This window comes from Tachysurus fulvidraco, chromosome 9, assembly GCF_022655615.1.
Source record: "Tachysurus fulvidraco isolate hzauxx_2018 chromosome 9, HZAU_PFXX_2.0, whole genome shotgun sequence".
NCBI lineage: Eukaryota > Metazoa > Chordata > Actinopteri > Siluriformes > Bagridae > Tachysurus > Tachysurus fulvidraco.
Window position 1 is genome coordinate 12,894,802 of NC_062526.1, and position 17,780 is coordinate 12,912,581.

Genomic DNA, 17,780 nt, shown 5'->3' on the forward strand with positions numbered 1-17,780 from the left:
ATAATGTGAGAGCGCTTCAAGTTTATTAGGTTCTGGGGCTGTCAAAAGGCTGTTGTTGCCTTTTTATGCTAATCCTCATGCTAATGTCTTTATTTTTTGTGTGTTTTTTTTCATTAGCAAATCAGCCCACATAAACCTTTGCTAACTGTCTGTTTAATTTTCTCTCTCTTTTTTTTTTTTCAGTGGTTGCAGCTTTTTCTAGGTGATACGTGGCATCATCAAAGGTGAGATTCTGCAAACCACAGTGTAATTCAGATTTCTTCTCTGACAGCAACTAACTAATAACCTTAACGATTAATGCTTACAACTGTGCTGCCTAGAAATGCAACTGCATTCTGTTGCTAATCTGCCTCAAGATTTGCTGTGTTGCTCATGGTTACTATAGACTTCCTGTCAGCTTGATCCATTTTCATTATCAAGGTATTTCCACATGCAGAACTGTGTGTGGACATTCTAGGAGATCAGCAAGTTTTTGTGTTACAGTAGATGTGAATTTAACTGAAGCCCTTGACCTGTATCTGCATGATTATTTGCATTATGCTGATGCTGCATAATTGGCTGATTGGATATCTACATTAGTGTTCCTAATAAACTGTCCTATGATATAATGCACTGGAATGTCCACTATAATTTTTTTTTTCAGTAGCCAATAATCTAGCTGAAAGGCATTTATTCCGAATTAGCAAAGGTATCACAGAGATGTCTTAAGCTCTTCTTAGCAAAGCCCCGGATTACAGTTGCTGAATGAGAACCTGCTAATTGATGATCGGAGGAGGAGGAGCGGCCAGGGAAAGCTGGGAACAGCAGCTGTTAGGCATCACAGACACATCAACAAAGGAAGCGAGGCCATCCTCAGCTCGATTCATACACATAACATAAAAATCTGTCTCTAATTCATCCTAATGCTTAGTTTCGGAATCCCAATGCAATCAGTCCTAGCATTTACAGAATTAAAGACAATTATACAAAGCAGCATATATTTCTCCTGTGAGCTACCCCCATCTCTATTACACATGAAGGGGTGGAAAAATTAGGCATACAAAATGAGATCTAAATCTTTACACAGAACTCTAGGTAAATCTAGAGACTAAATGCAATTAGGCTGGACCAGTCAGCACTGAACACATTTCTCTCCTCGAGAGAGGAAGTGCTGCCAGCCAAATTCTACCTCCTTTTTTTATGAGTGCATTTTCTTTCTCCAGCAATATATTTCTTGGCTTGAGATGAAACGTGGATTATTTTACATCAGCTAGCCCACTAAGCCTATTTGTCATGTCCTTCCAAAGAGATTGAGAGGTGAGAGTGCAAGATATGAAAGATACATTTTTTCCACAGAAGGTCATGATAAAAATCAATTTTAATGAAAAGCAGGCTAAATATCTATCTATCCCCCACATCAAGCTTTGGATACTGACATACATGCACATATGAGTTAGAGGATAACTTCAAAGCCTGCTAAAAGATTAACCCCTTAATACTGTTATCTATTAACACAAATGTCCAAATCGTCCAAACTAACAGCTGCAGATAAAATGTAGAGCTTTAATCCTCACAGCCTCAGAAACAACACGTGTCTGGAATATTTAGCCATCAAGAAAAAAGGGGAAAAATAAATAATATGAAGATAGAGGGAAACACTCACAGCATCCCTGAAGTCCCCTTCCTTAGGAGTGAGCTTGACGGCCAGTTCCAGAGAGCCCAGATCATGGTCGGGATAGTGGGGGTCCTTCAGGTCAAGGGTCACATCCAGGGTCCTAAAGGAGAAGTGAAAAAACACTGGTCACACAGAATGGAAACATACTGGCCTTTATTCAGTAAAGCTCTGTAGAAATCAGCACAGATCTGAACACAGGGAAGGAATGAAGGAGTGCAAATAATAAATCAGCTTCAAAGTACTGCCCACAAGTACCTTATTTATGCTTATGTTATAAAGCACATCCCAACGTAGGTGTAATTCAGGATAGTACAGCAGGGCAGCAGGTGGTGCTGCCACATACACAGTGTGGATTACCAATTGGAGCTTTAAATGTTCTCCATGGGACTATGGGGGATCTTTGGGTTCTCTGATTTACTCTAGTTTCCCAAAAACATGCCAGCGTGTGGAGTGGCTTCTCTAAATTGCCCCTAGGTGTAAATTAGCTGCTCTGCGATAGACTGCCATCTCATCCAGAGTGTATTTCAGTCTCAAACCCAGTAATACCAGGATAGCCTCCAGATCCACTGTAATACTGTCCTGAATAAAGCAGTTTTTACATGCACACATGATTTTCATATTATCTGTTATTTTAAGATAACTTACTCTGCTTACTATGTCTTATATATTGAGTTTTTTTTATCATGGTTTTGATTGATTTGTTAATTAAGCATTTATTCCAGTTGAAAAATGATGCTCACATTCTGAATATGATTAAAATCAAAAGAGAAATGAATAAATATGAAAACTGTTGAAAACCAGTGAATTCCTTTTACAGTTGTACTATCACAAAGAAACACTAGGGGATGCTCTTGTCTTTTCCAATCAGATGTGTCAGTGGGAAAGCAAGAGTATAGGAACATTAGCTATAGACTGTTACAAGACTGGTCTAGGACCTATGTTGTTCCAGGGACTCCAAGTAAAGATATGCAGAGCCCATGAAGTCATCCTGCAGTCCAAAGTCATAATCAAAGACCTGTAGTGGAAAGACAGAGAATGAGACACAGAGGGGGATAGAGAGAGAGAGAGAGAGAGAGAGAGAGAGAGAGAGAGAGAGAGAGAGAGAGAGAGAGAGAGAGGCTGTTAGAAAACAAGAAATATGAATTATTGAGAATATTTCTGCCACAGATAGTATCTATAAAGTTTATAGTAAAAAATGCTATTTAATATAGAATCATCATTTAAGAAAACATTTCAAGTGAACTTGATTGGGTTCATTCAATTTTGGTTACTTTGGCAAATGTTTTGTATCCATTGAAACATATACAGTATGTGTCTATCATCAAAACACTAAGCAAAATGCTTAAGTTAAAAAACAATGTTTTACATTGAAACAGCTCCACTGGATTCATGTTAAAGCAGCACTCTAACTGTCATATTGTAAACAGATGTCATATTGTAAACAGAGCATTTCTGCTCAGAGAAAGCATCTCTGGCTCACAGCTTACCTTAACATAGAGAGGTTCTCTTATACTATCCACCAGCAGGGTCACTTTCTCATCCCATACCGGGTTCAGGTTTTTATAAATGGTCTTGCTGCGGAAAACCTCCTTCCCTGCGATCTTAAACTTCACATAAGGGTCACTGGTGCCTAAAATAAAACACAGTAAGAGTGAGGTTTTCATCAGCTCAGAGACCACAGTACTGTCAGAGGTAGCATGAGTCATTGTGGCCTGTTTACAGTTGTCCAGACACTGATATGATCCTTTATACTTCCTTCTCATGAAGGACTTTCAATAAAATACTAACTTTATGTAATAACTTACAAATACAATGAGGGGTTGTTGTTTTTTTGGCACAAGCAACATGTTCTGCAACAATGCTGGCTCCTGGATTCTCTCTGTCTCCACTGAGCCTTTTCCTGTCTAATGAGGATGGACACACTATGTAATACAAGATATATGTGTCCTGGTACAATCGACCATCCAGAACCTTTTAGACTCTTTTAAATTCTAAGCTTTGTGCTTCCCTCTTCAAGCTAAACCACAGTGCTTTAAATCCACTGACGATCAAAACACTGTTCTTATATCATTTCTGTGTTGATTTGTATGCACATCTAGGGATATTATCTTGATAAAAAAAATCGATCTACAAAGGAGATATAACCTCCTGGTGGGAGCAAGTTTTTGGGTCTATTAAATCCTATAAGGTAGTGGAAATCTTCATGTAATGATTATAACATGGAAATAGTGTGCATGGTTAAAAAGTTCGGTTTTGGTCTCGTGATTCCAGCTGTAGTCTCATTAATGCTTGGTGCCTGCAATTTGTGTGCTGCTCTAAGACAATGTTTAGGTTTTAAGAAGATTTGCTGTAAATGAAATAGTATTAGTTCTTTAGGTAATATTACTACTACTAACAGTAATATTTTAGATTGGCACTAGATGGCACTTCTGTTCCACAGCAGCTTGTGAACATGTAGTAAATCTGCATCAATCTCGTCAGCTTCTCAACTGCAGAGCTCCCACTTTGTCCTTATCATACCACTTAATCCATGCAGAACCATTTGTTTCTCTGTAGATTTCATCCATTAGATTCATCAGGGGTTTTATCACGAACCACAAAAACCATCCTGCCATATCCAGATCAGAAGGCTGTGATAAAAATAAGTATTTCAAGGTGTTTGAGCAAACAACCAGACACAATCCCTTGTGTTTTGATTTTTAAAAAGAGTTCCCTTATGTGCAGATAAACAGACTGCTCCAAATATGCAGCTGAACCAATCCTCAGTGCAGCCTGTATAATGAGCTAGTACATCTCATTCTTTAAAATTCTCAGCAGTAAATCCTACATATTCCTGACAGAGATTACACATCAGCAGATTTTACTACTGAGAAAGTCACTGTTTGAACGAGGTAATTGTCTTTTATTGGTAGAATCCGCTCACGTTACACAAGCACAGAAACAACCACAGGCTGACAGATGCAGAGGCCACAGAGTGAGTAATATATGCATCTGTGTGTATGTGTGTGTGCATGTAAGAGAGAGAGAGAGAGAGAGAGAGAGAGAGAGAGAGAGAGAGAGAGAGAGAGAGAGAGAGAGAGAGAGAGAGAGAGAGAGAGAGAGATCCAGGCTTTAGAGTAAATCCTGCAAAGATTGTATCACATAAGAAGCCAGTGTATTGAATGCAGTCCGTCAATAACAAGATGTACATTTGCTCATTATGCTAATCCAAAATGACTAAGGTTACACAACCTTCTATCTAGTAGTGGAAAGCCTTAACTAACTAGCCACCAGTTTTCAGAACCCTCACTGGCCATTTCCTAAAATAATTTGATTATTATTAGTTTTGGATAGCTACAGTATGAGCCATAGCAAATCAGACATTAATTAAACAATGCAGTCTGTAAACATAATGCAACAGAAAAGCGTTCTGAGTCCCTGTACTGTTACCCCATATATAGTTAATTTCAGGTGTATTGGAGGATGTGTTAGCCTGGGTTGGGGGGTGTTAGCCTTCCCTCTCTCTGTTTGATAGTTGAGATCTGACTTGCAGTGGGAATTAGCTCACTCAACATATTTCAGGTCAGGAAAGTCTGTAGTTTTCAAAATGATATACAGTAGAAAGCAGTGTGAAAAGTTTTCCCAGGTACCACACATACTGTACTAGTCCTTCCAACTCATGAATCACCTGAACCTTCAGTAGCTAATGGATTTGTCAGAGCACTGGTCAGTGTTTGTGTCCTCTAAATCATGCTGGTGGGAGAGACAAAAGCTTTAACCCTACCTGAAACCCAACTCTTTCTCGTCCCATTTTCTGGTGATTACCTGGCCACAGACTACACTCATTGATCATCTTAATACCAAAGCTGTGGCTGCACAGTTCATTTACTTTCTCTGTTTGTGATCTTGTGCCACTGCCTCCATGGGCTTATCCAGCTGATAGCTGTCAAGTACATTGAGAAGTGATATGTATCAAGTCTCTGTGCCTGTAACAGTACCACTGCTGTAACACTACCACTGATGATGTTATGCTTATGCTTCACCTGTAGCTAAGCACACAGTACAAAGCAAAGGCAAAACATATATTAAGCTTCCCATTTTTACACATTTATGCAAGGTGGTGATGTGATGAGAGAACAGCTGTATGCTGTCACAGTAAGATATCTAATTTAAGTAATTTCAGAGAAGACACTGAGCTACTCTATAAGCAGAATAATTAGCATAAAACAGTCTACAAAAGATCCTATTGTGATTTAAACTTGCCAGTAAACAATACCGTTATTTCTCTGATTTCCAACCAAATTTGTTAATGAAAGAACAAATGAAAATGTGTGGGATGCTCCCAGGCATTCAGAGTACAGTGTAGGAAGCACACCAGCAGGATTTGCATAATGATCGCAACTTCATAAAACAACTACCAGGTGTCTCTGCAAAGCTCAGTACCTAATCTAGTCAAACAGCTTCATCGACACATCCTCTCAGCTACTCAACAGTTTATCTAACCACACACTGAGTGCTGAGCACATACCGAGTCCTATACCAGCTTTGTGTGGAACAAACCACAGTAATGCTTCTCACAGGAGGATACAGTATGTGGTGGAGACAAATAAATACAAATGGATGAATTAAAAATGAAACAGATCTGGTGAGGCTTAACAAAACCCATTCACTATGTAAAGTATATAATTTATGGGGAATTTATGGTGGATTGAGATGTTTGGACAATGGAAAAGTTGCCAAATGATACCAAATTTTACAATCAGGATAAAAAGACAAATAAAGGTCATAACAACAGCAACCTATGGTGAATCCTCCAGCTTATTTCCAATTAATTATGGGGTCTCTCAAGGATCAGTTCTAGGACCTCTGCTTTTCTCGATATACATGCTTCCATTAGGGAACATTATTGGAAGACATGGGATTAGTTTCCACTGCTATGCTGATGACACACAGTTATATATCTCATCAAAACCAGATGAAATAGCTAAAATGTCCAAGTTAACTCAATGCCTAAGAAAGATAAAAGACTGGATGAGCTGCAATTTTCTGTTGTTAAACCCTGATAAGACAGAAATACTACTTATAGGTCCAAAAACCAGTACACAGAAACTCTCACAATTTAACTTCCATTTAGAGGGATGTACTGTTACTAGTAGCTTGACAGTGAAAGACCTTGGTGTTATATTAGACAGCAACTTGTCTTTTAAAAATCATATCGCCCATACTACCAAAACAGCCTTCTTCCACCTTAGGAATATTGCCAAGCTGAGAAACATCCTGTCTGTCTCTGATGCTGAGAAGCTAGTTCATGCATTCATGACCTCTAGACTGGACTATTGTAATGCATTACTAGGTGGTTGTCCTGCATCTTCAATAAATAGGCTACAGTTAGTACAAAATGCAGCTGCCAGAGTTCTCACTAGGACAAGAAAGTATGACCATATAACCCCAATTTTATCATCTCTACACTGGCTACCTGTTAAGTTTAGAATTGATTACAAACTGCTGTTACTTACATACAAGGCTCTTAATGGTTTAGCTCCCATGTATCTAACTAGTCTTCTAACACGTTACGATCCTTCATGCTCTCTGAGATCACAAAACTCAGGACTTCTGGTAGTTCCCAGAATATCTAAGTCCACTAAAGGTGGTAGAGCATTTTCTTATTTAGCTCCCAAAATCTGGAATAGTCTTCCTGATAGTGTTTGGAGCTCAGACACACTTTCCCAGTTCAAATGTAGATTAAAAACTCACCTCTTTAGTCAGGCGTACACATAATACATCCAATAATATTGTGCACTATTACATCAGACTTGCACATTTTTATGAACAGCAGATATGTTAATCCCTCTCCACTGCTTCTCTCTTTCCACCCATCCCGAGGCAACCAGACATTGTACCAGCTCCGATCGTCTTCCGGCAATGAAGATTCTGGACCTCCACTAAGATGAGGCCATCTCTGTGAGAATCCTGGGACATCTTCAAATTTACCAGCTCCAGTTGGACTCTGTAATACTAAAGAGGAGATCTGAACTCCATGTGATCCTTACACCAATACATTGTCAGACTGTATATTTATAATCACACCCTCCAGTGTCACCCATATGAGGATGGGTTCCCCTTTGAGTCTGGTTCCTCTCAAGGTTTCTTCCTTTACCAATTTAAGGGAGTTTTTCCTTGCCACTGCTGCCTGAGTCACCTCAGACTTGCTCATTGGGGATAAATACATACACATTGTGAACTATATATATCTAATAATAATCTTGAATGTTTATTATATTAATTCTTTATATTATTCCTTATGTTTACCTTCTGTTCTGTGTTTATGTTCTGTAAAGCTGCTTTGAGACAATGTCTATTGTAAAAAGCACTATACAAATAAACTTGACTTGACCTATGAAGCTTGCTGATGTTTTAATTTACAAAAATCACAAAACTGCAGTATTATCAGTTTTTGTGAGATGAGCTCAAGTAATCCATCCTTTTACTGTACCACATATCCTGCACAGGGTTGTGGGGAAACCTGAAGCCTATCGCATGAAAAGGTGTAGCATTTTTCTGTGCCTTTTTTCACTGTCCATTACAGTGATTTTTATATTATGGTGGATCATTAGTGGTGGAAATTCATATCCCAACTTGAAGTTGTATTTCTTATTTCTTTATAGTCATTAGCCTGTTTTAGTGGTCAGCTGAATTGAATAGGTTTAATACTAATGGGCCTTTAAATTAAATTGGTGAATATATTTAATTGGTGTTCAATTGGAGTGGAAAAGCATTTATATCTGAATTGTTCATAAAATAAAGCTTTCCTGGTTGCAAAAGTTCTGATATAACTATTATTTTGTGAGCCACCAAGGTATTTAAAATAAATATAATTTATGGGTTGTTTTTGTTGATTATCTGAAGGTCCTGGGATTCGAAACACACAATTTCTAGCTCATTGAGCACAAAAGCACCAGGAGGAGGTAAAATGTACCTGATCAGAAAATGACCTAATGACCTTGCAGCAGGGATGTGATACAGTACGTATCACTTCTCAATATACTTGACAGCTATCAGCAGGAAAAGCTCTCAGCAAAGCAGTGGAATAGGATTGCAATTACAGAAAGTAAATTAACTATGAGGCCACAGCTTTAACATTATGATGATTAATGGGATTGTAAACTGTGATAAAAGCAACCACCAGGAAATCAGATTATAGACAGTTCTTTCAAAACTTACTGAATGATGGCATGAAGCAGGACACTAAACAAAGCTATCCATAGTAACGTTGATGATTCATCACAGTGGGGCTATTTCTTCTCTTCCTCTCAGACTGAAGCACACATGGCTGGACAGTCACAGAGTTTCACTTTTTATGGGTTTATATAACCAGCAGAGTGCATTGTCCATCCTGCAGACTGCAAAGCATGAAATTAAGGTCTACTCGCATGGGTGCAGTAATTGAATTCCTAAACAGAGGCTGTAGATCTTAAGTTTTACTGTGCCCCATAAGACCTCTGATCTCAGAAACTTAAACAATCATGAGTAGTATCAGGGAAGTTCAGATACAAACACAGAAGCTAGTTATTCAGCGCTCTCTTTTCTAATGATCACATTAGCAATAGAAAACACTGACACTGGCATGTTTTATTGTTCTATCTATTCAGTGATTAGTCAGGGTTCTGATGGTTTTAGCATTTATCCCAGTAACACTGTGTACCAAACCATACTGTATGTTGTGTAGTTTTCAAGTGTGGACCTGCCTGCTATTCTCTCGTTTCTCGATTCTCTCACTTGTCTCGATTCTCTCATTTGTCTGCTCTGTTTATTGCCTTTGTTTGAACTTTTGCCTGTTTGTTGACACTGCTTTTGGATACTGTTCTGAATTTATACTGTGTGTATTTTCCTCTCAATAAATCATCATAGGGGGGCACGGTGGCTTAGTGGTTAGCACGTTCGCCTCACATCTCCAGGGTTGGGGGTTCGATTCCCACCTCCGACTTGTATGTGTGGAGTTTGCATGTTATCCATGTTATCCTCCGGGTACTCCGGTTTCCTCCCCCGGTCCAAAGACATGCATGGTAGGTTGATTGGCATCTCTGGAAAATTGTCCGTAGTGTGTGATTGCGTGAGTGAATGAGAGAGTGTGTGTGCCCTGCGATGGGTTGGCACTCCGTCCAGGGTGTATCCTGACTCGATTCCCTGATGACGCTCCCCATGACCCGAGAAGTTCGGATAAGCGGTAGAAATGAATGAATGAATAAACCATAATATGGATCTGAGATCCTCCACCTCAGGCATTCTTCACACTATGCTAAATTAGGCCTGAATATAAATGCAAGTCAGATTTAACTCCTAAATCATAACCTCTATTCCCAGGATAAGCTTTGGATTCCCCACAACCCTGACCAGGAGAAAGCACTTACTGAAGCCGTTAAAAAAGCTACAAAATCACATACTGTATGTTCTTAATATTAATGATTTGTTTAAACAACTTACAAGATATTTATTATTGCTCCCCATCACATAACTGAGTGTGAGTCCATTTCCTCCTCTAAAGGAACCCATACACCCAGAAATAAAGTAGTTGATTTCCCTACAGGTTATTTACTCATTTAATCTTGGAGCCAAGTGCCACTTCCTTACACATTCCTTTACATATTTAATGGTGTGAACTGAACCGATCATGCACAGGTGATATTTTGAACATGGTGGCAGAAGCTTAGAGATGTTTCAGTCAATGCAAGAGGGTCAAGAATCTACCAATACTGAAAATACTATATAATAGAGAGATTAACATGAGTTCACAACAACATGAAACCTGATACAATGCTGTGTAACAAAAAATGATTTTTTTGACATCACAGTGATGTGATTGTGATGTCACAAGATTAACCAAGAGATTGTAACAATGACATAATGTTTTATTCACTAAAAATAACACAGAAATAGATATTCTTTTTCTCTGAACATCTGAGACAAAAAAAATTCTGAGAAAATTTGTAAAAAAAAAAAAAAAAAAAAATTTGTGTGTGTGTGTGGCATGTGTGGCATATGTGTTGTCTCTTGAAGAGTAAATGATAATGTAGACCAGTAAAATATTTTTGTGGCACAAATGAACAATTGCATACTAGGTGTATAAAATGGAAAAGTATAACACTTGCTGTACTACTGTATGCTAAGTCTGTCTTTTTGCCTTGATATGTTCTGCCCCAGAGAGTGCTGTGGTCAAATAAATCAGCAAATACTTCACTTTAATATATATTCAGCTCATTATGCTGACTTCGGAATTGCCAGCAAGTTTCACTGTAATTATTTTAGTCATAATAACATTCATAATGTCTCACACTAATGATATCCTGCACAGCCACAGTGAGGCAGTGCGTTACTGCTTAATGCATTGAGAGAGGAATCCCTCTACCGTTCCCATCTGACATGAAATGCAGACCTATTTCTGTGTTCATTCTCACACTATAATACATTTTTCTCCTCATAATCTTGCAAATAGAGTCAGTCGAATCAACTGAATGTGGAATAAGAAACAGTAAGTGCCAAAATTCAGGATATTCAGCAGTTACTGTAATGATTCTAGGAAATGTTGCTCACTATATTAAGATTGGGACTCTAATTATGATCCTATTATCTTATTATCCTCCTGTATATTTCTGTTTATCGTATTAATATATTTTGTTTATAGCAATTTTATAGCAATTTTAGTTTATAGCAATAGACATCTGTATATTATGTTCATACTACATATACAGTATATTCATCTGTATATTAAATTCATAGTACATATACTAATTTGTATATTATATTCATAGAACATACACATCTGTAAATTACTGTTTATAGTAATAGCCATATATTTTATTACAGCACATATCCTTCTGTAAATCTGTATATTGTTCATAGTATGCACACAACTGTAAATTACTCCATATTTCCACTTATCTTATTTAAATCATGTACAAACTGTATATCCTGCACTTGCTACTATTGCACTCTGGTTAGACCTAAACTGCATTTCGTTGCCTGTACTTGTACATGTGTAATGACAATAAAGTTGAATCTAATCTAATCTAATCTTTAGATTAGATTTGATTCCATGAGTGATGATTCTCTATTCTCAGTGTATTCTGTTTCTATACATGTTTTTTACTAAAAAAATAAAAGGTGTACCTCAGCACCAGTATGTGCAACACTGAGCAAAAGCCCAGCTTTTTAACCACAGTGGAGGGTTGCAAATCTTTTGATGAAATTTGAAATCACATGGTAATCCGCTTTACCCTTTCTGAATGATAAGAAAGCTTTGGTGCGGAGGGCCCTCTGTTCAACAGGAACAGCAGAAGACAGCAGTTTTTACTTCAACTCTGAAGTGTGTGTTCACAATTCTGCATGGTGACTTTGTTCTTGAAATACTTTATCTTATATGACAGAGCTCTGATTCTTGTTGTCCTTTTAAATTCATGAAATGCAGATATGCCAACAAAGTCACTTTCAAAGCTGAGGGCGGAAGTCTGAGCTTTTCTGTTGTTCTGTTTTATGTTTTAACTGACTTTTACTTTGTATTTGAACTGCATTCCTTAAAAAAAATCAAGAAAAGATTCAGGGGATCTGTGCATTTTTGTTTACACACTGTCAGTTTTAAAAATGAATCCAATCAACTGCTAATGGGTTACATGCTATTAGCATTGCATTAAAGAAGGAAAGTCTAGCTAATAGCTTCTGAATAATGAATTTTAAGGCTAGAAAATGTCCTGATTTTACAGTGAAGGGATGAGTAAAAAAACTTCAGGTACAGTATGTGAGTCTAGCTTTATGAAAGCTTCATAATTCAATATAAAAATGCACTATAACTGAAATAAAATAAAGTAGACACATTGTGGCCAAAAACAAATGAAGCATATGATACTTGGCAAAAGCTAGAGGTATAAAAGTGTGATTTACATTATTATATTATTATACTGTAGCTATTATGTTGGCCAGGACCTTTGTGATGATTTTTCAGTACATATTGATTTTTCAGGAACTTAAAGTGGTTTTCTTTCTTCAAGCTTTCAGCGGTTCCCCAGCAAAACTTTGAAAAATCAATACAAACAAGGGACATCCAAGTTACATTAAGAGGGGTAGAATTTTCCAGCCCAGTAATGCACCCTGTAAGAGGTCTGATTCGGGGATGTAATGAAATCTTTAATCTAGCCAACAAATTATGCACAAAATCAATTAATCGGAATAAAAAGATGGAATGTCTAATGGAATGAAGGATATTGTGGAGAATTCAATTTGACAGTTTTTTGGATATGAATATAAGTGTGCGCTCAAATATATGTCTGTACCCAAAAACAGAAGATCCTGATCTGTATGTAGACATGACGGCATTGTTCACGGAACCATTTTGAGGTGACTTGACATGACTTACTTTGTGAAAACGCACATTATGTTGAAAGCAGCCATTGCAAGATGTCTCAGAAATTCATCAAACCAGAATCATCAAACCAAGAAAAAAAAAAAGAAGAATCATCAAACCAAGTCCAGTTTGGGTGAGTCTGTGCCAGGGAAGCCTCAGATTCCTGTTCTTGGCTAACAGGAGTAGAACCTTTTCTGCTGTCATAGCTCATCCACTTAAATGTCTTACATGATGTGTGTTCTGAGATGCATTTCTGCTCAACACAGCTGTAGTGATTATTTATTTCTCTAGACTTCTTATTAGCTCAAACCAGTCTGACCATTTTTCTCTGTACATGTGAAAATCTCAGGAGAACATCAGTTTCTAAAATATGTCTGCGACTAACATCCATGTCACTGAGATGTTTTTCCACATACTGATGTCAGATGTAAATGTTAAGTGAAACTCTTGACCTGTATCTACATGCCATTATAAGTTTAGCTTCTGACAAAGATCAGAATAAAAAGAACTGACAGGATGGAGTTTTTGGGGGGTTATATGTACTTCTGATTGAGATATGTGCAAAAGAAGAACATTTCAGTTCAGGAAAACCCATGAACTGACTCCCTAGCACTCACTGCTGCTTTCAAGCTCCCCTATTACATCCCTGAAATAGAAAATAAAAATGAAAACAGATACTTGCACATTGCATACTACCAGGACTCCCTGAAGTCCCTGAAGAGCTCTGTTCTGGCTCTGAAGCTGCAGATGAAAGCTGTGACACCTTCTGTTTAATCTCAGGATACAAACATATTCAGGGCACCGCAAATAAAAAAACAAAATTCACTTGGGAAGATAATTTATTCTGCATGACTGATTCAAAGGTTACTGATAAGATTTAAAGAAAGCTCATACAATGATTTTGATGCAAAAAAGATGCAACAGACAATTCTTGAGATGAGTAAAAACTCCTCCTCAAACAGTCATAATTAATCCAACCCGAAAAATCTTGGCAGGCCATGAGAGCTATAAAAAAGGTTACTGAATAATGCATACAGAGTCATAATTAAGTTACAATTTCAAAGTCCCTCAGGGTACAGGCCGATTACTCATGTTTGAAGTGTTAGAAGGAAATGTGGAACTTGCACTACATCTTCTACTCCTTCTCTTTCAGAGCAGATATATTTATCTGTGACCCTCTCAGGGCTGATTAATGTCCCCTCGTTCAGTCAACCATGAAAATCTGTGTACAATAGATGTTCTCTGGAACAGGGTTTCCTCTTTCAGTCATTTCTATTATGATAGAAATGACTGTCTCTTCAGTCTGAGAACTTTAGATGAACCACAACAGGAATTGAGTGGAAGAGTGTTTAGAGACCAAATTAGGAATTAATGACAAGTTGCAGTGTTGTAATGTAACGAAGTAGAAATACTGTTACCGTACTTAAGTAGAAATTTCACGTATCTGTACTTTACTTCGCTATTTAAATTTATGTCAACTTTCACTTTTACTCCACTACATTTCCTAGATAAAATGTATACTTTTACTCCGTTATATTTCCACTAAGCATCTTCGTTACTCGTTACTACAAAATAAAATCATAAGAAATGTGTGAGACTGCAATAAGGGAGGTTTGGCGAATCACTTCTCCTAGATTGCATTACGCACGTCCACACGCTCTACGGAGAAGCTCAGGCACGCACAGCGTGCACGCGCAGTCGGAGCTGGGGGGGGCGTTTATCTATAACGTAGAAATGTCACTATTCTTATTACCAGAGTTGTAGCACAAACAAAATATTAATGCAAAAAATCCATTAAATACTAAATAAAAATAACATTTATTGATTTGGTCTTTGTCTTGTGAATATATTTTTTTTTTATTAATGACTGCATTCATTGGACACACTGTTTGTAGAGAATGCACACATACATGAACTGATTTGATTCAAGATTGGCATCATGAATAAAATTTTGGTGTCCACTTTTACCATTTTAAATAAAACCATAACATTTCGCTTACTATGTAGTCATATAATATACAGTATAATATAAACTCTTCTTGTTTTAAATTCTCACTGAGGGCTAAACCCCCTAAAGATGAAACCACCGCCCCTGCTCTACCGAAAATCACTGAAATTTTACTTTTTACTTTTACTTCAAATACTTAAGTACATTAAATATCAGAAAATTACTTAATACTTAAGTACAGTAAATATATCAGATACTTTAAGACTTTTACTTGAGTAATATTCTAAAAGGTGACTTTCACTTCTACCAAAGTCTTTTTCTAGTAGGATACTTGTACTTTTACTCAAGTATTGCTTTCTACTACTTTATACAACACTGATGACAAGACATATTTATTTTGTTGTGCTACATTGTCTCAATTTACTCAAACACACACTTATTCAAGAGCTTTTCATCACTTCGGATCAGATCACTAGTCACTTACACACCACTTCCTGTTTGGACAAGTCACTTTGAACTTTTCTTTGTGCTCTCATTTACTCTTTTGGGTTTGTCTTTTGATATGATTGTGCCTTGCTTTGCTCTGACTGTGATTTTGTATTGTGGACTATGTTCCGCTTTGAATAAAAATTCTGCACATGAAGCCTTACACGTTTCCCAAGTCTCACATATTACAACTTTCCTGACAAGACTAAACATAATCAACCAAATAACTACTTACATTTGAGATCAATTTGAGTCATTTTTTTTTAAATATTCATTCAAGCAATGATGATGTGATGGGATCAACAATGAGATTAATCCCAGTATTATAAAAACATGTCTATGAACACATACAGTTTAATACAGAAGATAAATGATCTGAGCAAACAAACATTAAGCATTCCCTGCTGACTGACATGTAAACATGAGAGGTTAGAGACTACAGTATTTTATTTTAGAGATTATCATCATTGTAGACCTATTGTATGTGCTGAGTACTTTATATCTGAGTACTTTAGATAGCTGTTTGTCCAGCTGAAATTCAACAGCATATTACAATCCCTTTAGTTACAGTATTTATTTTTTTTTGTAGCCTGTGGCCAAAGGTATCATTTGATTGTTGGGTCATGTAGGGCATAATCATGAGCACCATGTTCAGGGCTCAATCAGCTCCATAGTTCAGTAGTCAGGGCACTGATCAGCGAGTTGTTAATTTTAAGGGTTGTCTCTTTTACATTTTCAAAATCCTGCCAGTACAAGACTAAACAGTGTCTATGCTCACTATGTTCCCTTTTTGAAAAATAACTGTTAGTAGCATGTTAGTGTTGTATATGACGTTCCATTTATGTTCTGTTTAAACAGTTTTCAAAAAAATTTGATTTTTAATATTAGAAACCACTAGGTAGCTTGAAGTAACATGACAGTAAAATGTGTGCTTAAGCCAACAAAAATATGAAGCTTAAAGATGTTTGGGTTGTTGTTTTTTTCAGAGACTGATTGAGATTCATGCTGTGACTTGTAAGACCATGACATAAGTTGTGACAGTCAGCCTGCAGTTAATGAGTCTGACAATAAGTCTGAGTGAGCTAGATGGAGTACATAAACAGGATCAGAACTTTCTACACAATAAAAATACTGGCCACAGCACAGAAAAGCTTGATATTCATCATTATATTTATAACAAAGGCACATGGTACAAGACACACAGAATGCCCCCCTAGTGTCCAGGCAGGCAATAGTCCCAGCCATTCCTGACAGTAACCATGTAGATGGGAAATGGCACGGCAAAGCATGGGGCAAGCTTCCTGCAGGAGCCTTTAAGTGGATCGCCAAACCCTCTGACCGATGCGATAAGGGGGTGACGGACGGCGCTTGCGATTGGCCCAACGTGCATAGCTCCCTGAAGACATGAGTAGGACCATACAAGCTTTTCTCCACACACGTCACCTCTCCTGGATCTCAGGGAGATCATGGTTCCCCCGGACTTCCTGGCATGATACGCAATTGGTGCGTCAAGAGATAAGCCACAAGGGCTGGTGCCATGTGTTTTTTGTTAGTGTTTTGTGTTCACGTGTCTACCCTGCCCTTGTTTAATTCCTTCCCACCTCAGCACACCTGGTCCTTATGTGTCTAAATGTCTCCCATTTTTATTCCGGCAGCATTGCCTTGGGCGGCGCAGAATCCTCGTCTGTGTCTCTGGCCTGTTTCTATTTTCTTTTCTTTCTCCAAATGTTTCCTGTTTTTTTGTGCTATGTTTTATGTAATAAATCATGCTTTTATCTATCCCTGCATTTGGGCCAGAAATTAATCACGAGGATCCTTTATAAATGATCATTTTCCAAGATACAACACAAAGAGCAGATGAGAAAAAATTTTTTCGCCTTGTTTAGATTCATTAAATAAGCAAGAGAAAACAGAAAGGGGAAAAGAGAAAACGGAAAACAAAGACTCAGTGAAGGACAAGCACAACACAAAATGTATATATATATATATATATATATATAAATAGGGGAGGAGATCAGGGGAACATGGGGAAGGGGAATAGGTGTGCACAAGGCGGGGAAACAGAACAGTGAGTTGAGCTGGGCAAGCATAATTGAAGACACAAATGTAAACAAGAGCACATGGCAAAGAAACACAAACAATAATATAGAAAATGTCCTACCAGATGCCCTCTGGTGTTCAGGCAGGGAACCATCCAAGTGGTCCATGAAACAATTTAATTTTTGCCTCTAAATAAAGCCCATGGAAATGCTGACACTTAAAGTCTTACAGTTCGTTTAACATTTCTAGTGATTTTCTCGTCTTGCCTTTTCCTTGCTTCT

The 17,780-nt window shown here is 37.6% G+C and overlaps 1 protein-coding gene across 8 annotated transcripts in view; it reads right to left on the bottom strand.

Moving 5' to 3' along the window:
- Window positions 1-17,780, bottom strand: part of mctp1a (multiple C2 domains, transmembrane 1a) — a 138,768-nt gene that overhangs the window by 67,919 nt on the left and 53,069 nt on the right. For all 8 annotated transcript variants that reach the window (XM_047818073.1, XM_027145755.2, XM_047818069.1 and 5 more), the window contains exons 3-5: window positions 3,142-3,284; window positions 2,590-2,669; window positions 1,643-1,754 (exon numbers count right to left, since the gene is read on the bottom strand). In XM_047818073.1, coding sequence (XP_047674029.1) covers window positions 1,643-1,754; window positions 2,590-2,669; window positions 3,142-3,284 — 335 coding nt within the window. The remainder of the gene's footprint in view (window positions 1-1,642; window positions 1,755-2,589; window positions 2,670-3,141; window positions 3,285-17,780) is intronic.